This window comes from Schistocerca americana, chromosome 10 (assembly GCF_021461395.2).
Source record: "Schistocerca americana isolate TAMUIC-IGC-003095 chromosome 10, iqSchAmer2.1, whole genome shotgun sequence".
NCBI lineage: Eukaryota > Metazoa > Arthropoda > Insecta > Orthoptera > Acrididae > Schistocerca > Schistocerca americana.
In genome coordinates this window covers 143622419-143638215 of record NC_060128.1, presented here as the reverse complement: position 1 = coordinate 143638215, position 15797 = coordinate 143622419, and the positions used below count along the sequence as shown (strand labels likewise).

At 40.9% G+C, this 15797-nt stretch overlaps 1 protein-coding gene across 1 annotated transcript in view; it reads right to left on the bottom strand.

The window, feature by feature from the left end:
• Window positions 1-283: 283 nt before the first annotated feature.
• The window catches only part of LOC124552612 (unconventional myosin-Ia), a 730641-nt gene continuing 715127 nt past the window's right edge, over window positions 284-15797 (bottom strand). Inside the window, exon 26 of the mRNA XM_047126936.1 lies at window positions 284-407. Coding sequence (XP_046982892.1) covers window positions 284-407 — 124 coding nt within the window. The remainder of the gene's footprint in view (window positions 408-15797) is intronic.

Below are 15797 nucleotides of genomic sequence, written 5' to 3'. Positions count from 1 at the left end.
TTTTGAAAGTATTTAAAATGAAACAGGGCTCAAGAAATTAAAAACAGTTTTCTTCTTGTTAGACCCATAAATACTACTGGAGAACACAAACAGACCACTGTGTGACACTTACTGACACCAAGTCTCATTCTCAACTCTTCAGACTATTCCCGACTACAGTGAACATAACAACTCACAATACTGACAAATCCTCGTGGTGTGAGATACTAGGCATCACAGCGGGGCAGAGCATAAGTTCACAGGCCCAGGCAGCAATCACAGTTCAGCTTCTTCACACTGCAGCTCAGAGCAGCACCTCCATCTTGTTGGCTTTACGCACTATTCTGATCTGTCCCGGGGGGACCTCGGGCATCCCCAGGCACTTGAAGGTGAATAATACAGTCTGCTGGCCAAAGTTTGCTTCAAACCTGTAATGACAAATTTTAAAAAAATCACCATAGTCACAAAAATTACAGTTTCAAACAATGATAGCTTTCACATATATGACACTAGATGGAGAGGTGATTTATGCTTTTCTTTGTCACTTGGCCTTAGTGCAGCACAGGAAGGAGTGTGGTGGTTAGCAATAAAAATAACCGACCACCTACCCAGTGATGCAAAGAATTTCATATATAATAAAAATACCTCAATTAAAACCGAGGAAGACTTCCAAAGAAAAATACCAAGAACTTGCTCATTTTTTAATGCTTCCAAACCTCAATGACCTAATTTGGCCTTCAAAAATGAAAATGGAAACTTAGTCATAAACAACCAAGAAAACTGTGAAATACTAGCAAGCTATTTCAACAAGTTGTTAAATTGTGACGAACCAAGAGGAAAATTTCTAGAACAAAATCTAAGGTGCACTTACTCAATCTCAGAACCCCTTAGTATGGTTGAAATCCAAAATATCATTAAAGATCTGAAGAATGGTAAGGCCCCTCAGGAAAGATTCAGTAACTGCTGAAAAGTGTAACATTGCAGATGTTGGGGCAGCCAAGAAACTACATGGATCTTCCAAAAAATTTGGGATACCAAAGGCAAAGCAGAAGATTGGGTAACAGCATTATTTCACCCAATTCACAAAAATGGTATACAACTGACCCAACGACTATAGAGGAATTTCTCGGGTATCAGTGACTTGTAAAATTATTTCAAAAGCTTTGCAAAACAGGCTTGAAAGCCAACTGGGTCAGCAATACCAAAGATGGTTTAGGAAAGGACAATCCTGGAACAAATTTTAAATCTGAAGTTTATAATCTGATATATAAGAATTAGTAGTTGTGAATTCAGGTGGACTGGTTTGCAGTGGTAAAAGTCAAACATCGGGCAAGGAATGACTTTACTGCTTATATGACATATTTAGTAATTTATCAGTCATCAGATATATACATTAAAAACTAGATACAAAAGTGTTTCATAAAATATAATAATGGACAGCTATAGCACTCCACTTCGGACTAAGTTGATGTAATGTATAAAAAGTGAGCTACATCATTAGATTTTTTATTACAAATGTTGTAAAACACAATTTTTCCATGCTATGCTTTAAATATGTGATTTTTTTAAAAATCATAACTCTGCACGGGGAAGGAGAACAGGCATCAGCTTGTGCACTCTAACTCTTTAGTCTTAGTATCAAGCATAAATAATAATGAAAAGCATTTGACATTGCCATTAGTATTTCTTACCTTCACTTAAATATGACACCATCACAGAAAAATGTCAAATTTGACAAACTTATAAGTGCTGGGGGAGGGAGGGGGAAGGGGGGGAGAGGAGTACATAAACAGTTGAATTTCAACTTGATTTTTTGCTGAAATGTTTACATATCTGGTAGCAATATTAGATGCAAAGAAGAATACCTACCTCACTTTATTCACTGTGAAAGAATAAAATAAAAATGACACATATACCATTCACATTCACCACTACAGGGAACTGGTATATAAAACCCATGTGTATTTTTTTTAAAAAGGGTTCCTAAAACACTTATGGTTGACCAGTAGGTCAGAACTGTAAACAGTGTTATATGAAATGTGGATGTCCCATAATTACACAGTCACAGTGCATGGTTGCATAAACTTGACAATAAATGCTACAAAAAAATAGTATCTCTCACCTTTAGATGAAGTTCGTTCATTTTTGGATCAATATGTCAAGGAAAATAAAGTTATATGCAAGGTGGAATATTTTAAAAAATACAATTTCCTTCTTTATAATTGAATTTGTATATGAAACTGTTCTTTGCAGAACTTTTATGTCTATGTATAGCAGTATATATGTAAAAAGTTATTAATGTCTCTGATTACTGCTTGCATCTTCTCTTTTGTTTCATTAAAGTTGTCTTTTTAATTTAAACTGACAGAATAAAGATATATCGTCACATTTGTGCACCAAATCTGTTCCTTTGGAATCCTTTACACTGCAAAGACATTTACCAGTGAAATCAGTGTATACGTTAAGAAAAATGATTGATAGCTGTTTTCAGCTCATATCTGTTTTCAGTCCTGACCCAAAGGTCAACAACAAATATCTTAGGAACATTTTTTCAAAGAATACACAAAGTTTTTATTTACCAGTCCCCTGTAGTAGTGAATGTCAATGGCATGTATAAGTGGCGTTTTTATTTTATTCTTTGCCAATGAATGAAGTGAGTTAGGATATTCTTGTTTGCATTTAATACTGCTAAAACATACACAAAAATTTCAGAAAAAAAGACAGTTGGGATTCAACTGTTCACGTACTCCTCCCCCCAAAGGACTTTCAAGTTCATCAAATCTGACTTTTTTTGTGATGTAGTTGCCTTTAAGTGAAGGCAAGAAATACTAATTGCAATGCCAAATACTTTTCATTATTATTTATACTTAATACTAGGACTAAAGAGTTGCAATGAACAAGCCAAGGTCTGTACTACTTCCCTCTACAATGTTTTGATTTTTTTATAAATCAAAAATATAAAGCACAGCATGGAAAAAATCTGTTTTACAATATTTTTCATAAAAAAATATTTATGATATATCCTACTTTTTATGCATTATATCAACTTACAGGCCTACATACTACACTCCTGGAAATGGAAAAAAGAACATACTGACACCGGTGTGTCAGACCCACCATACTTGCTCCGGACACTGCGAGAGGGCTGTACAAGCAATGATCACACGCACGGCACAGCTGACACACCAGGAACCGCGGTGTTGCCCGTCGAATGGCGCTAGCTGCGCAGCATTTGTGCACCGCCGCCGTCAGTGTCAGCCAGTTTGCCGTGGCATACGGAGCTCCATCGCAGTCTTTAACACTGGTAGCATGCCGCGACAGCGTGGACGTGAACCATATGTGCAGTTGACGGACTTTGAGCGAGGGCGTATAGTGGGCATGCGGGAGGCCGGGTGGACGTACCGCCGAATTGCTCAACACGTGGGGCGTGAGGTATCCACAGTACATCGATGTTGTCGCCAGTGGTCGGCGGAAGGTGCACGTGCCCGTCGACCTGGGACCGGACCGCAGCGACGCACGGATGCACGCCAAGACCGTAGGATCCTACGCAGTGCCGTAGGGGACCGCACCGCCACTTCCCAGCAAATTAGGGACACTGTTGCTCCTGGGGTATTGGCGAGGACCATTCGCAACCGTCTCCATGAAGCTGGGCTACGGTCCCGCACACCGTTAGGCCGTCTTCCGCTCACGCCCCAACATCGTGCAGCCCGCCTCCAGTGGTGTCGCGACAGGCGTGAATGGAGGGACGAATGGAGACGTGTCGTCTTCAGCGATGAGAGTCGCTTCTGCCTTGGTGCCAATGATGGTCGTATGCGTGTTTGGCGCCGTGCAGGTGAGCGCCACAATCAGGACTGCATACGACCGAGGCACACAGGGCCAACACCCGGCATCATGGTGTGGGGAGCGATCTCCTACACTGGCCGTACACCACTGGTGATCGTCGAGGGGACACTGAATAGCGCACGGTACATCCAAACCGTCATCGAACCCATCGTTCGACCATTCCTAGACCGGCAAGGGAACTTGCTGTTCCAACAGGACAATGCACGTCCGCATGTATCCCGTGCCACCCAACGTGCTCTAGAAGGTGTAAGTCAACTACCCTGGCCAGCAAGATCTCCGGATCTGTCCCCCATTGAGCATGTTTGGGACTGGATGAAGCGTCGTCTCACGCGGTCTGCACGTCCAGCACGAACGCTGGTCCAACTGAGGCGCCAGGTGGAAATGGCATGGCAAGCCGTTCCACAGGACTACATCCAGCATCTCTACGATCGTCTCCATGGGAGAATAGCAGCCTGCATTGCTGCGAAAGGTGGATATACACTGTACTAGTGCCGACATTGTGCATGCTCTGTTGCCTGTGTCTATGTGCCTGTGGTTCTGTCAGTGTGATCATGTGATGTATCTGACCCCAGGAATGTGTCAATAAAGTTTCCCCTTCCTGGGACAATGAATTCACGGTGTTCTTATTTCAATTTCCAGGAGTGTAGATGCATAAAAAATTGAGGTCTTAATTACTGAGTATTAGGCTCTTGAAAATCAGAAAATTGGTGCCCCCAGTGAACTGCATACACACCCTTGAGCCTCCAAACCTGATTTATCAAAAATGGCTGGAGTTAGTACTATTTGGCAGTTTTACTATTACGACATGTAGGTAACCATGTGCCAAATATGACAATTCTCATTGGGAATTGGTCACCTTAACACCCCCAGTGAGATAAGACAGAATGACTCTTACATTTTTTTCTGGTGAATCCAAATCCACAATAAAAATTAGGGGTTCCTTTTGAAGAATATTTCAAAGTTGAACTACCTTGTCCCCTTGGGATTAGGACAGAGGGTCGAGTTTAGTGTCACTGGATGTCCCCATTTGAGACGAACAACTTTTATTATATTTTTGTTTTCATCTGGGTTGTACTGTCCTCGATATTTCCACAAACAGTTTCTATTATTTATTATTATGTGTTATACATGGCATTGAGTGATTAAGCAAGCACATGTAGGCAAGGCAGTTTCAAAAAGTCATGCTTTTGAGTGGCACAAAAGGTTTTGTGAAGGCACAAATTCAGTGCAAGACAATTGCAGAGCTGGTTGCCTGTCTACAGCACATATCGATGCAAACATGGAGTGTGTAAGGCAGTTATTGCACAAAAGCCGTCATGTAACTGTGTGTGAAACATCAAATGAACTTAATCTGAATCATGATGTGTGTCACAAAATTTTATGTGAAGATTTAGTGAAATGGAAACTTAATGCAAAACTCATCCCTCACACACTAACAGATGAACAGAAAGAGGAAAGACAAAGAATTTATGATAAACTACTGGATAGAGCCAGGTGTGATTCCACATTTTGGTCAAAGATTATCGCTGGGGGTGAAACTTGATGTTACCAGTATGACGCTCACATGAAGCGGCAAAATGCTGTATGGCCGAGTCCTGGATCACCAAACTAAAAAAAAAGTAAAATGACAAACTTCGAGAACAAAGACAATGCTGATTGCATCCATTAATACAAAAGGCTTAGTTCACCGTGAGTATGTTCTTCCAGGTCTAACAGTAAACTAAACTCTTTACATTGAAGTCTTGAAATGTTTGCCACGACAATGAATTCAACACCATCGCCCTGATTTACAGCATTTTCAGGACTCGTTCTTACTGCATGACAGGTAAGACCCCATACTGCTTTATCTGTTACTGAGTATCTGGCCAGACATTCTCTTATTGCCATCCCACGTATGTCATATTCACCAGACCTCTCCCATTACGAGTTTTTCTTATTTCTGCAAGTGAAAAGGTGACTGAAATGAAAGCTTCATCAAGATGTCACAGGCATCCAACAGCCTGTGACAAATGAGCATTTAAGCATCACAGTTGAAAATTTCCCTGCTTGCTTCCAAGACTTCCAGAAATGTTGTTACTGTGTATTGGTAGCCAAGGGGACTTCTTCAAAAGGAGCTATGAGCGTTATTTGGTAAGTGCAATTTTCTATTTTTAAAAAGCCTGTGCTGTAACTTTTCTGACAAAGGTAGTATCAGGTAAAAGCTCCAACAGACAAAAACAATCCATTGATGGCTGGCTGCTTATGTGCTCTGAGGAAAATAGGCCAGCTGGGATCATTAATAGAGAAGGTAGAATGTGTGTGACAATCATTTGTCAGGTTCCCTATTGAACTGATGACTGTATGGACAGATACCGCCGACAACTGTCTGGCACATTCTACACTAATATCTGTGCCTAAAATTGAACTGGTTGGTCAGTACTCAGGACAATGAGCTTTTGCAATGATGCAGTTCCTACAGAAAGACAGTTTTTCACAGAAGCCTGTTTTCAGTGACAAAGTAATGTTTCAAGCACCTGCAAAGCTGATCTTAATAGTGTAAGTCAATGGCCTATTCTTCTTTGCAGAGAAAGCTGAGACTGGCTTTGTGTACCAGGGCATGCTGCAGCAAATACCTATGACAAAATTTCAGCAATACAGTGGAGACTTCATTCTGCCACAATATGGTGCTCCACCACACTTTTTTTCAGGATGTTCATGATGATCTAGATTGTGAACTGCCTCAGTACAGGTGTTCTAAACAATTAATGGAAAATCTCAAATAAAGATGTGAAACAAATACTAAGAAAGTGATACAAGGGCTGGCCAGTACTTACCTCAGCTCAATACAGCCAATAGATACACAAAACAAAACAGAAAATTTACGTATCCTAGCTTTCAGAACTTTGTTCCTTCATCAGTGAGGAGAGAGGGGGAAAAAAGGGGAAGAACAGAAAGTGGACTCAGTTACTCACAACCCAGGTTATGAAGCAACAGGGGAAAGGTAAACAGGGAGGGTAGCAAAGAGGTATATAGTATAAAGATAAACACAACTATCTTTATACTATATACCTCTTTACTTCCGTATGCGACCTCTTTACTTCTGTATGCATCCTCTATGGTTTGGAGCTGGCACAGTACTTACAATAGAATATCTTTGGCATCCCTCTGACACCCATGCCTCCATCTTTGCTACCCTCCCTGTTTACCTTTCCCCTGTTGCGTCATAACCACCTTTCCCCTGTTGCTTCATAACCTGGGTTGTGAGTAACTGAATCCACTTTCCCTTTTTTCTCCTTTTTTCCCTCTCTCCTCCCTGACGAAGGTACAAAGTTCCAAAAGCTAGGATACGTAAATTTTCTGTTCTGTTTTGTGTATCTATCGCCTGTACTGAGCTGAGGTAAGTACTGGCCAGCCCCTCTATCTCTTTGTTAGTATTTGCTTCAGTACAGGTGTTGTGTTGTGAAAATATAGTAATGACAGAGTATACTAACATCTACTGTATTTCTCACCACAGAATTACATATATATATCAACAAAATGTAATATCTCAGAGATATTTCTCTAAAGAATAAGCAGGTAGTCTCTCAGTCGTAGCAAGTATATAATTTTGCAATGTCCTCCCTATCCTGGTCAACCTATAAAGGCACAACTGGCTGCACACGATGACTGACCATGTGATCTTCTGGTGTGCAGAGGATTATTGTTCTTATCTTCTCTGGTAGTGATCTCTCTACTCTGACCTTCCTACACATCTCGGGCACATATTCTCTCGAACCAGAATGATGTCCTTGGATGGAATTTGATGGGTTGCCCTGGTGGACATTTAACTTCATGGAAGTTCTTCAGCTCCAACAGGTATTCTTTCATCCAAAGTTTCCAGAAGCTGTTTGATAGCTGCTGTCTCAGCTGGATTTCTTTTGCCAGCTTCGTTTTCTATGTAGCTCTGGTCATGCTGGAATTGTTACAAGTTTCTCTCCAGTCAAAGAATGGGAAAGCATCTGTGCAATGCATCATCTCCTTGTTCTTCAGTACTAACCAAGGTGGTGTTCAGTTGTTCCTCTCTGAGCCTTGTGAGTCCCAAATATCTTTCACAGGCAATGCTTTATAATGCTCACCATTCTTTCCCACCATCCTCCCCACTGTGAACTCAGGGCCTATCACACAGAGAGATGATGTCGATGCACTGATCCCTTCTCATTTTCTGACTGGAGAGAAGTTCGTAATGACTCCAACAGGAACACAGTCTAGAAAAAGAATTCTGACTGAGACAGCAAACTCTCCGACAGCTTTTGGAAACATTGGCTGAAAGAGTACCTATTGGAGCTGATGAATTTCCATGAAGTTAAATGTCTGCTGTCATGACTCATCAAATTCCACCCTGGAGACATCATTCTGGTACAAGAGGACATGCGCCCATGACAAATGTGGTGGCAGGTCAGAATAAAGAGAGCATTACCAGGGAAAGAAGAGAAGATAAGAACAACAATCCTCTGCACACCTGAATGTCACACGGTCAGGCATCCTGTAGCTGGTTGTACCTTTAGAGGTCAACCAGGATGGAAACAATGTTGTGGAATGAGATACTTGCTACGAGTGTGACACCATCCATTTATCCTCTGGAGGGACGTGTCTGACTTCTTGATTTTTGTTGATATACTTAAGTAGTTCTGTGATGAGTAATAAATTTGTCGTTAATGTGCTCTGTCCTTACTGTATTTTAATGACAGCCTTTTTTGATCCTGAAACCCAGAAGGGAGTGAGCTGAGAAGAAAGGGACAGAACTATGGGCAATCAGGACAGCAGGAGGTAGCATGTATTTCTCCTGCAATGCAGGTAAGTGCAAATACAACATTGTAATATTTTTGTAGTACTATGCAGGCTCTATGGCAGTATTTTTAGATGCTCAGTATACAAATGAGATAATGATTATTGTTTGTGCTTCCATTGCTCTTTAAATCAAATGTTTGTTTTGCCCATAATGATAATATGCACTATTCTGGAATGCTACTGCGAACACGAGCAGGCATTGTCACACGTTATCAAATAACATGATGGACTGGATATGGTGGATAACAATTCAGGAGTACAATTGCACTGCCCAAAGGAGAAAACACAAGAGAAAGAGTGAACATTATACTCTTTGTCAGGGAAGTTGAAAGTTGACAGACACTGGAGAATACAATAATTATAAATGCCATAAAGAGAGAGTACAAAATGTTTTGCACTGGCTCACCAAACTAGATGAGGGGGGATCCATAACCTGTTAGATGATTACAAATATGAGGCAGACATTCTAAACTCCAAAGATTATACAGATGCCACAAATGCGATATTTCTCGGATGTCACATGACATAGGGAAATAGCTTGCATCAAAGTTAAACATTTCCAACCCCCCCCCCCCCCCCCCCCCCCCCAATGGTACAATCTATAACAATGAGTGTTCCTTCAGCTTCAATAAGACTTCTGCCAATCATGAGTCCTATTCAGGTTATGTGGAGGCATGGGCATGGTTCTGGGAGCAGTTTCATCAGTTGATTGACAAGTACCCGTCGTTATCTGCTGTTAATAAATACATATTTCTGCAAGCCTACATTTCAGGAAAGCCAAAGCATTTAGTAGAAGGTATTGTGGAGACAGCTGAGACATGTACTGAAATGAAGAGGATCCTCCAATCTCATTATGACAACAAGGATTGGATAATTCAGGCCCACCTAGATTACGTAGAAAAACACGAATGGATACAGCCGAGACCTTGCACCGAAAATTCTCTGTGCTTTTTCAGATAATATTTGCTACCACTGAATAATTCATGCCAAGTGTACATGAGTATCCAAAAGGGATATCTTGCATGCATCTGATGGAGTTTCTGAGCTTAGCAAAGGATTGGTAAGTCTTAATGGTGGTTAATGCCTTCCAAAGCTGTGTTAGTTCCATGTTGGCAGCCTGGAATGTTTTCATGTTGTCTGTGTAATTTGTATGGGGTAGGTCCATGTCATCCTGTGAATCTCTGGAGTTCCATTAGAAACTTGTCTATTGCCCAGTTGTACAGAGTTCTAGGTGTACCACTCATATGGTAGCGCATGTGAAAAGAGCGATAAGTGACTAGTGCATTTCTCTTCACACTTTGATGAATAATGGTTCAGCTAAGTCTATCCCCATTATAGTGAATGGTTTAGTGAGCATCACTCATTCAAATGGTAGGGGTGCTTCAATATGTTGCCTTTGTGGACTCTTCAGGATTTTACACAAGAAGCAAGAGTGTAGGATTCTTTTGATTGTCTGACGAGGAGAGGATCCAAAATTGAGTTTGCAGTTTGGACAGTATGCAATGAATGCCAAAGTGATGGTAGCAGATGTCTGTCTCTCGAACAACCAGTTGTGTGAAATGATGGGAACTGACAAGGAGCACTGGATGTTTTTGTTCCCTGACAAGGTTAGTGTACTGCAGTTGACAACCTAGGCATATCAGTCCATCTTACTTGATAGTACTGTACTGTGCAGTCTTTGACTCTCCTGGTAGTGATGAATTATTTTGAAGTGCATGTTGTTCTCCGGCAAAGGATTCTCTCTGGGGTACTCGTATACATTTTTCATTGAGGCAACTGACAGTTAAGCAGCTGTAACGTTTCCCAAAGATTTCTCTTTCTGATGAATGTACATGTAGTATAAATGAGCCTCCAGTATGAACTGAATTTAGATAGGTTCATGAGGCTAGTCATCATAGACATCAACAGAATCTGGCTATGGCTTTTCTTCATCTTCTCTTCAGCAGATAGTTGGCCCACTGTCAGAGTTTCAGATGGCCAACACTCAGGAAGGTATGCAAGCCATGGTGGCTCATGCCACCAGATTTGCAGGAGATGTATTTGACCTCCGAGGAGTCCTCGTGAAAGATGACAACTGGGTTTCCTTGTCCTGAGCAGTGCCTCCATTGTGTGGGAGTTTTATCTCTGTCACATAATTACAAGTTAATGTCTTCCATCTGTCTGGATCACTCTGAATCCAGCTTAGTGTGACTGTAGCATCAGACCACAGTGTCGCATGAGCAGTTTTAAATTCTGTTGCACAGCAGAAGTAACACAGTAGTACGATTCCCACTACTGTCACTAAAAGTTCCAATTAGGCAAGGTCACCTTCTTCATAGGAGTAAGTCTGTTCTTGCTACACTCTAAATTAGTGAGGACTTCATTCTCTAAGGCTTTAAGAGCTTACGGAGCTGCTCAATATGCCTTTTTGGATGCAACACAAAATATGTGGACCTGTGCCAGTGATGGTAAGCTGGATATCAAAGTCTACCAACTTTCTCCTAGGACCCAGAGCACGAATTCACCCCAGCCAATTCCCCTGCATCACATGTCCTGAAATAACAATTTTCCAGTAAGAAAGATAGGTAAGAGCAGTCCAAGCAGATCACTGAACCTAGCCACACATTTCAAGAGTTGATGTTTGGTGGCTTGGCCTTTGCGTGACTTTATGGTCATTTTGCTGGGGTCAATAAAGTAGTCATCCTCATGTTCCAGTCTGCACATAAAACGTGATTCTGTATGTGGGGTTCTCAACCTTCACCCTTCCAAATAGTCTGACATTGTTCAGAGTTGGTAGCCCATTTCAATAAGGGTATGCTGATCAGTTTCATTAGATCTACAAGTTCATAGTGTATAGTGATTCCGAAATTATCTATTTCTACTGTGATCGCAAAGTCGTCCACATATGTATGCTTCTTTACAAGAGGCACCATGCATGGAAATGATTTCATACACTAGTCAGCATGTTTTCTTACAGTTGCAAAGAGTAGAAAGGGACTGCAGGTCACACTGAATGGGAGCCTTGTGAAGTGGTATTGTATTCTGCTGTCCATCATTTGAAGATCTCCTGTTTTGTTTTGGTTAGTACTGAACCAGAAGAATCAGGTCATGTCTTTGTCTTCCTCATGTAAGACCAGTTGAAGGAACACATGTGTGTTATCTGTGACAGGAACAGAGAAATTTTGTCAGAATTAAAGTAAAATCTCTAGGACAGCTAGCAGTAGATTCAGTCCTGCCTCTAGTACCTCACTGAGAGAAGGTGCAATGCTTTCATGAGATGATGAGATGATGCATCAAAGACTCTCCTCCACTTAGTGTTCCCATGTTTCTCTTTGCTCACTGCATGATGAGTGAGATAAAACAATGCCTTCCTGAGAGTTGGATGGGAACTACCTCTAATTGCCCTTTGGTAATGTAGTCTAGTATTAAGTCATAGTACAGTTACTTAAAGACTTCTTGATGATGAAATTTTGTCCTCATGTGGCCGAATTGTTTCTCTGCAGACAGTTGTAGTGTAACATGACATTTCATTAGAAAATGCCATGGTACACTCTTAGGCTCTTTGAGAAAGGGAAGATATTCAGGTGCACATAGAGAGAAAAACTATTATTTTAAGTTAATTGAACTAGAGTGGAGCAAACCACTGTTGCTAGGCTTCTGTTTACGCAGAGCCAAGAATATAAGAATATAATATAAGAATATATATGTTGGCATGGGTGGAAACAGAAGTCGTCACTTACTGTGGTGGATGTGTTATTCCGTGCACCTGCTGATGGATATTAGCAATGAACTTTTTTTAAAATGAAATTTAATTGACTTATTCTATTTTATATTGACTAGAGAGAAGGAGGAGCCTGATGCTCATTGTAAAGTAAATTGTGGTCATGGTTAATTTGACAATATATGGCTGAAATGGTGGAACTCTGGTTATGAATGCTTTACGTTATTGGAGGAGAAAAATGAGCTTTTTTTCCAGCTAATTCATGAAATCTTTGGGGAAGAGGATCCAAGCATGGTGAAGAAAATTGCTAGCTGGGACTGAATAGCAGGACCAGCTCTACAAGATAAATTTATGAGTGACCATAGTATCCAGAAGAGCAAACAAATCAAATCTACTAAAGTCTAGGCACACAACACAATCTGTTACTCGGTAGGGTTTTATCCTGCTTTTTGGGTAGTGAAACCACTGCTCATTGATCCTGAATATAGAAAAATGCTCTGAACTCCTCAAGCAATCTAATGCCCTCATTGCTCATGCATCAGTCTCGACTGGCAATAATCCCTGTAGTCTCCAAGTCCCAAAAGCATCTGAAGTCATTATCTGAGGATAGAGGAGACCAGCCAAGATTAACAAAATTCACCATGTTGGTATGCTCACATGCTCTTGACTTGTTCTCACTAAGTATCCAGCCAACTATGGGAGGAAGTAACACGAAAGATTCAGTTATGTATACTGGCAAACTATCTTTCACTGTTTTTTAATAAAAATCCCCTCCTATGACTATCTGCATGGGAATATCTTTTGTTGAGTTAGTTTTTGGATCTGCATAATCTTATGGTGTATGGACCTGCATAATCTTATGGTGTATGATAAACTCTTTACACATTGTGGATCACGTGGCTGGTGTGAAATCACATGAAGACTTTCAAAGGCAGTGAGTGACACCAAAGAATTCCTCCAAAGGCCCTTCCTATTAAACTGAACAATTCTGTGGTGCAATGAAGTCGTAGGTTTTGATTCAAATGAACAAACAATTAATTCTCATTGAAGTATAGTCTGGAGTTCCAAATCATCAATCAGCAATTTTGCTATGAAGCTGGACTGACTTCCAGCATCCAGCACACATCGATTTGTCTGCTAGTCCTCTAAGCCTTGAGATGCATACTTGTACTGTCTGAAAGTATGTGAATCCATGGGGAGCAACAGCTATTTTTCCCATGAAGGTAATGTTGGTTTGGGCTGTAGGAATATTAATATCCTTTCCTTCATCACAAATGGACTTATGGTGCAGCTCTCTATTCTTAGCACTCCGAGCCTTTTCCTTCTTCTTACAATCTGAAACTATACGCCCACATTCAAGCAAAAGAAAACATTTGCTTGCTCATTTCAATTTATCTATTCAATCACTGAGATGTATGATCTTTGTACAGTCCTGCACACAATGGCCACGAGATTCACAAAAGACCCAGAATATTTCTTGAACTATAGAATCTTTCTGGGTTGGTGTTTTAGATTTTCCACGCATGTGGAGTGCGGCAGCAGTGGGGGGGAGTCCTAGAGGTGGCAGAAATATCACCATGTATTTTCTGTGTGGTAAGTGGCCCATCCTCTTCTGCACTCAGAAACTCCATCAGCTGCAAAATATCCCCTTTGGATACTGCTGTATGCTTGGTGTGAATTATCCAGTGGCGGCAAACCTCACCAAGAAAAGCATGGAGAATTTTCGGCATGAGGACTCGCCCATATCTGTTCACATCTTCCCCAAGAGCCCAGAGAGCTTGAATACTTTACTGGCATTCAATGAGTAGTGAACTGAGTTCCTCTGGGATGGCCAACTGAATGTATTTTATGACTGCTACATTATCTAGGTGGATCTGATTTATCCAATCCTTGTTGCCATAATGAGATTGGAGAATCCTCTTCATTTCTGCAGATGCCTCAGCTGACAGTGCAATACCTTGTACTAAATGTTTTGGCAAACCTGAAAAATAGCTGCAAAGAAAAACACGTTTATTGATGGTAAATACCAATGGGTTCCTGTCGAGCAACTGATCAGACTGCTCCCAGAACTGTGCCCATTTCTCCAGATCACCTGAAAAGGGCTCAAGTTTGATCGTCAGAAGTCTTACTGAAGTTGAAGAAAAGACGGTAATGTGGGGGTGTCAAAAATGTTTCAATTTGGTACACATTCTGCAACCAGTTTCTCTATTTCATGTGACATTTGAGAAATAGCACATTTTGCGGATTCTATATAATCTTCACATTTTTTTAATGTCTGCCTTGTACTCATTATCATCATCTAACAGGTCATGGACTACCCCCCCGCCCCTCCCCCCGCTAGTTTGGTGAGCTGGTCCAACATGTCTTGTGGTTTCTCTTTATAGCATGTCATCTGCGAGTTCCACAGTGTGTGTCAACTTTTCAACTTCTGTGATGAAGTGCGTAATGTTCATTCTTTCTCTCATGCGTCTCATCTTTGGGCCATGTAATTGTGCTTCTGAACTGTTATCTATCATATACAGTCCATCACATTATTCGTTAAGGTATGGCAGTGTTGGCTCACAATCAGAAATTCCTGAATGAGCGATATCTGAAGATCACTAGTCTGTGTGGTGGAACAAACAGCTGTCCTTTGGCTGCACAAGTTACATGCGTATTCGCAGTAGCATTCCAGAACAGCACCTATTACCATGATGAGTGAAAGAAAGGTTTGATTTAAATAGAAATGGAAGCACAAACAATATACGTTATCTCACTTATAACCTGGGAATCAAAAAATAATGCCATAGAGCTTCCACAGTATATATTACAATGTTGCAGTTGTACTTACCTGTGTTGTCCAGTTCATTCTTAGTTCTGTCCCTTTCTTCCTGGCTCACTCCTCCAGGGTTTTGGCACCAAAAACTGTTGTGTTGTGAAAATATAGTAATGACAGAGTGTACTATCAACAAGTGTATTTCTCATCACAGAATTACATATATCAACAAAAATCAACAAGTCAGAGATATTCCTCCAAAGAATAAACAGACCGTCTGTCACTTGTAGTAGGTATCTCATTCTGCAAGAGTTGGAATGGACATGCTTACAATGAAGACTCTGCTCTTCTTCTGTGGCCCAGTGGTCACCTAACATAACTCTATGATTTTGTCTTATGGGATTACATCAATGGTCATGTGCTCCTCCCTTCACTGACACTTAAACTGGGAGAATTGCAAGGAAAGATAGTTAGCGCAGTTGCTGATACTGACTGTGTTTTGTTGGGACTTGTATGGCATGAATTTGACTATTGTACTGAAATTTGCAGTGTCCCAAATGGCATACAAACTCAGCATCTGTAATGTAAGCTAAAAACTTGGAGAGATGCTCTGCCCACTGATATGTGTGTCTCTTCTGTATGTCTTGTAGTTTTTGCACAATCATCTATATCGTCTTCTGGAACCCTAGAGGTACTTATGAATAACCCTGTATT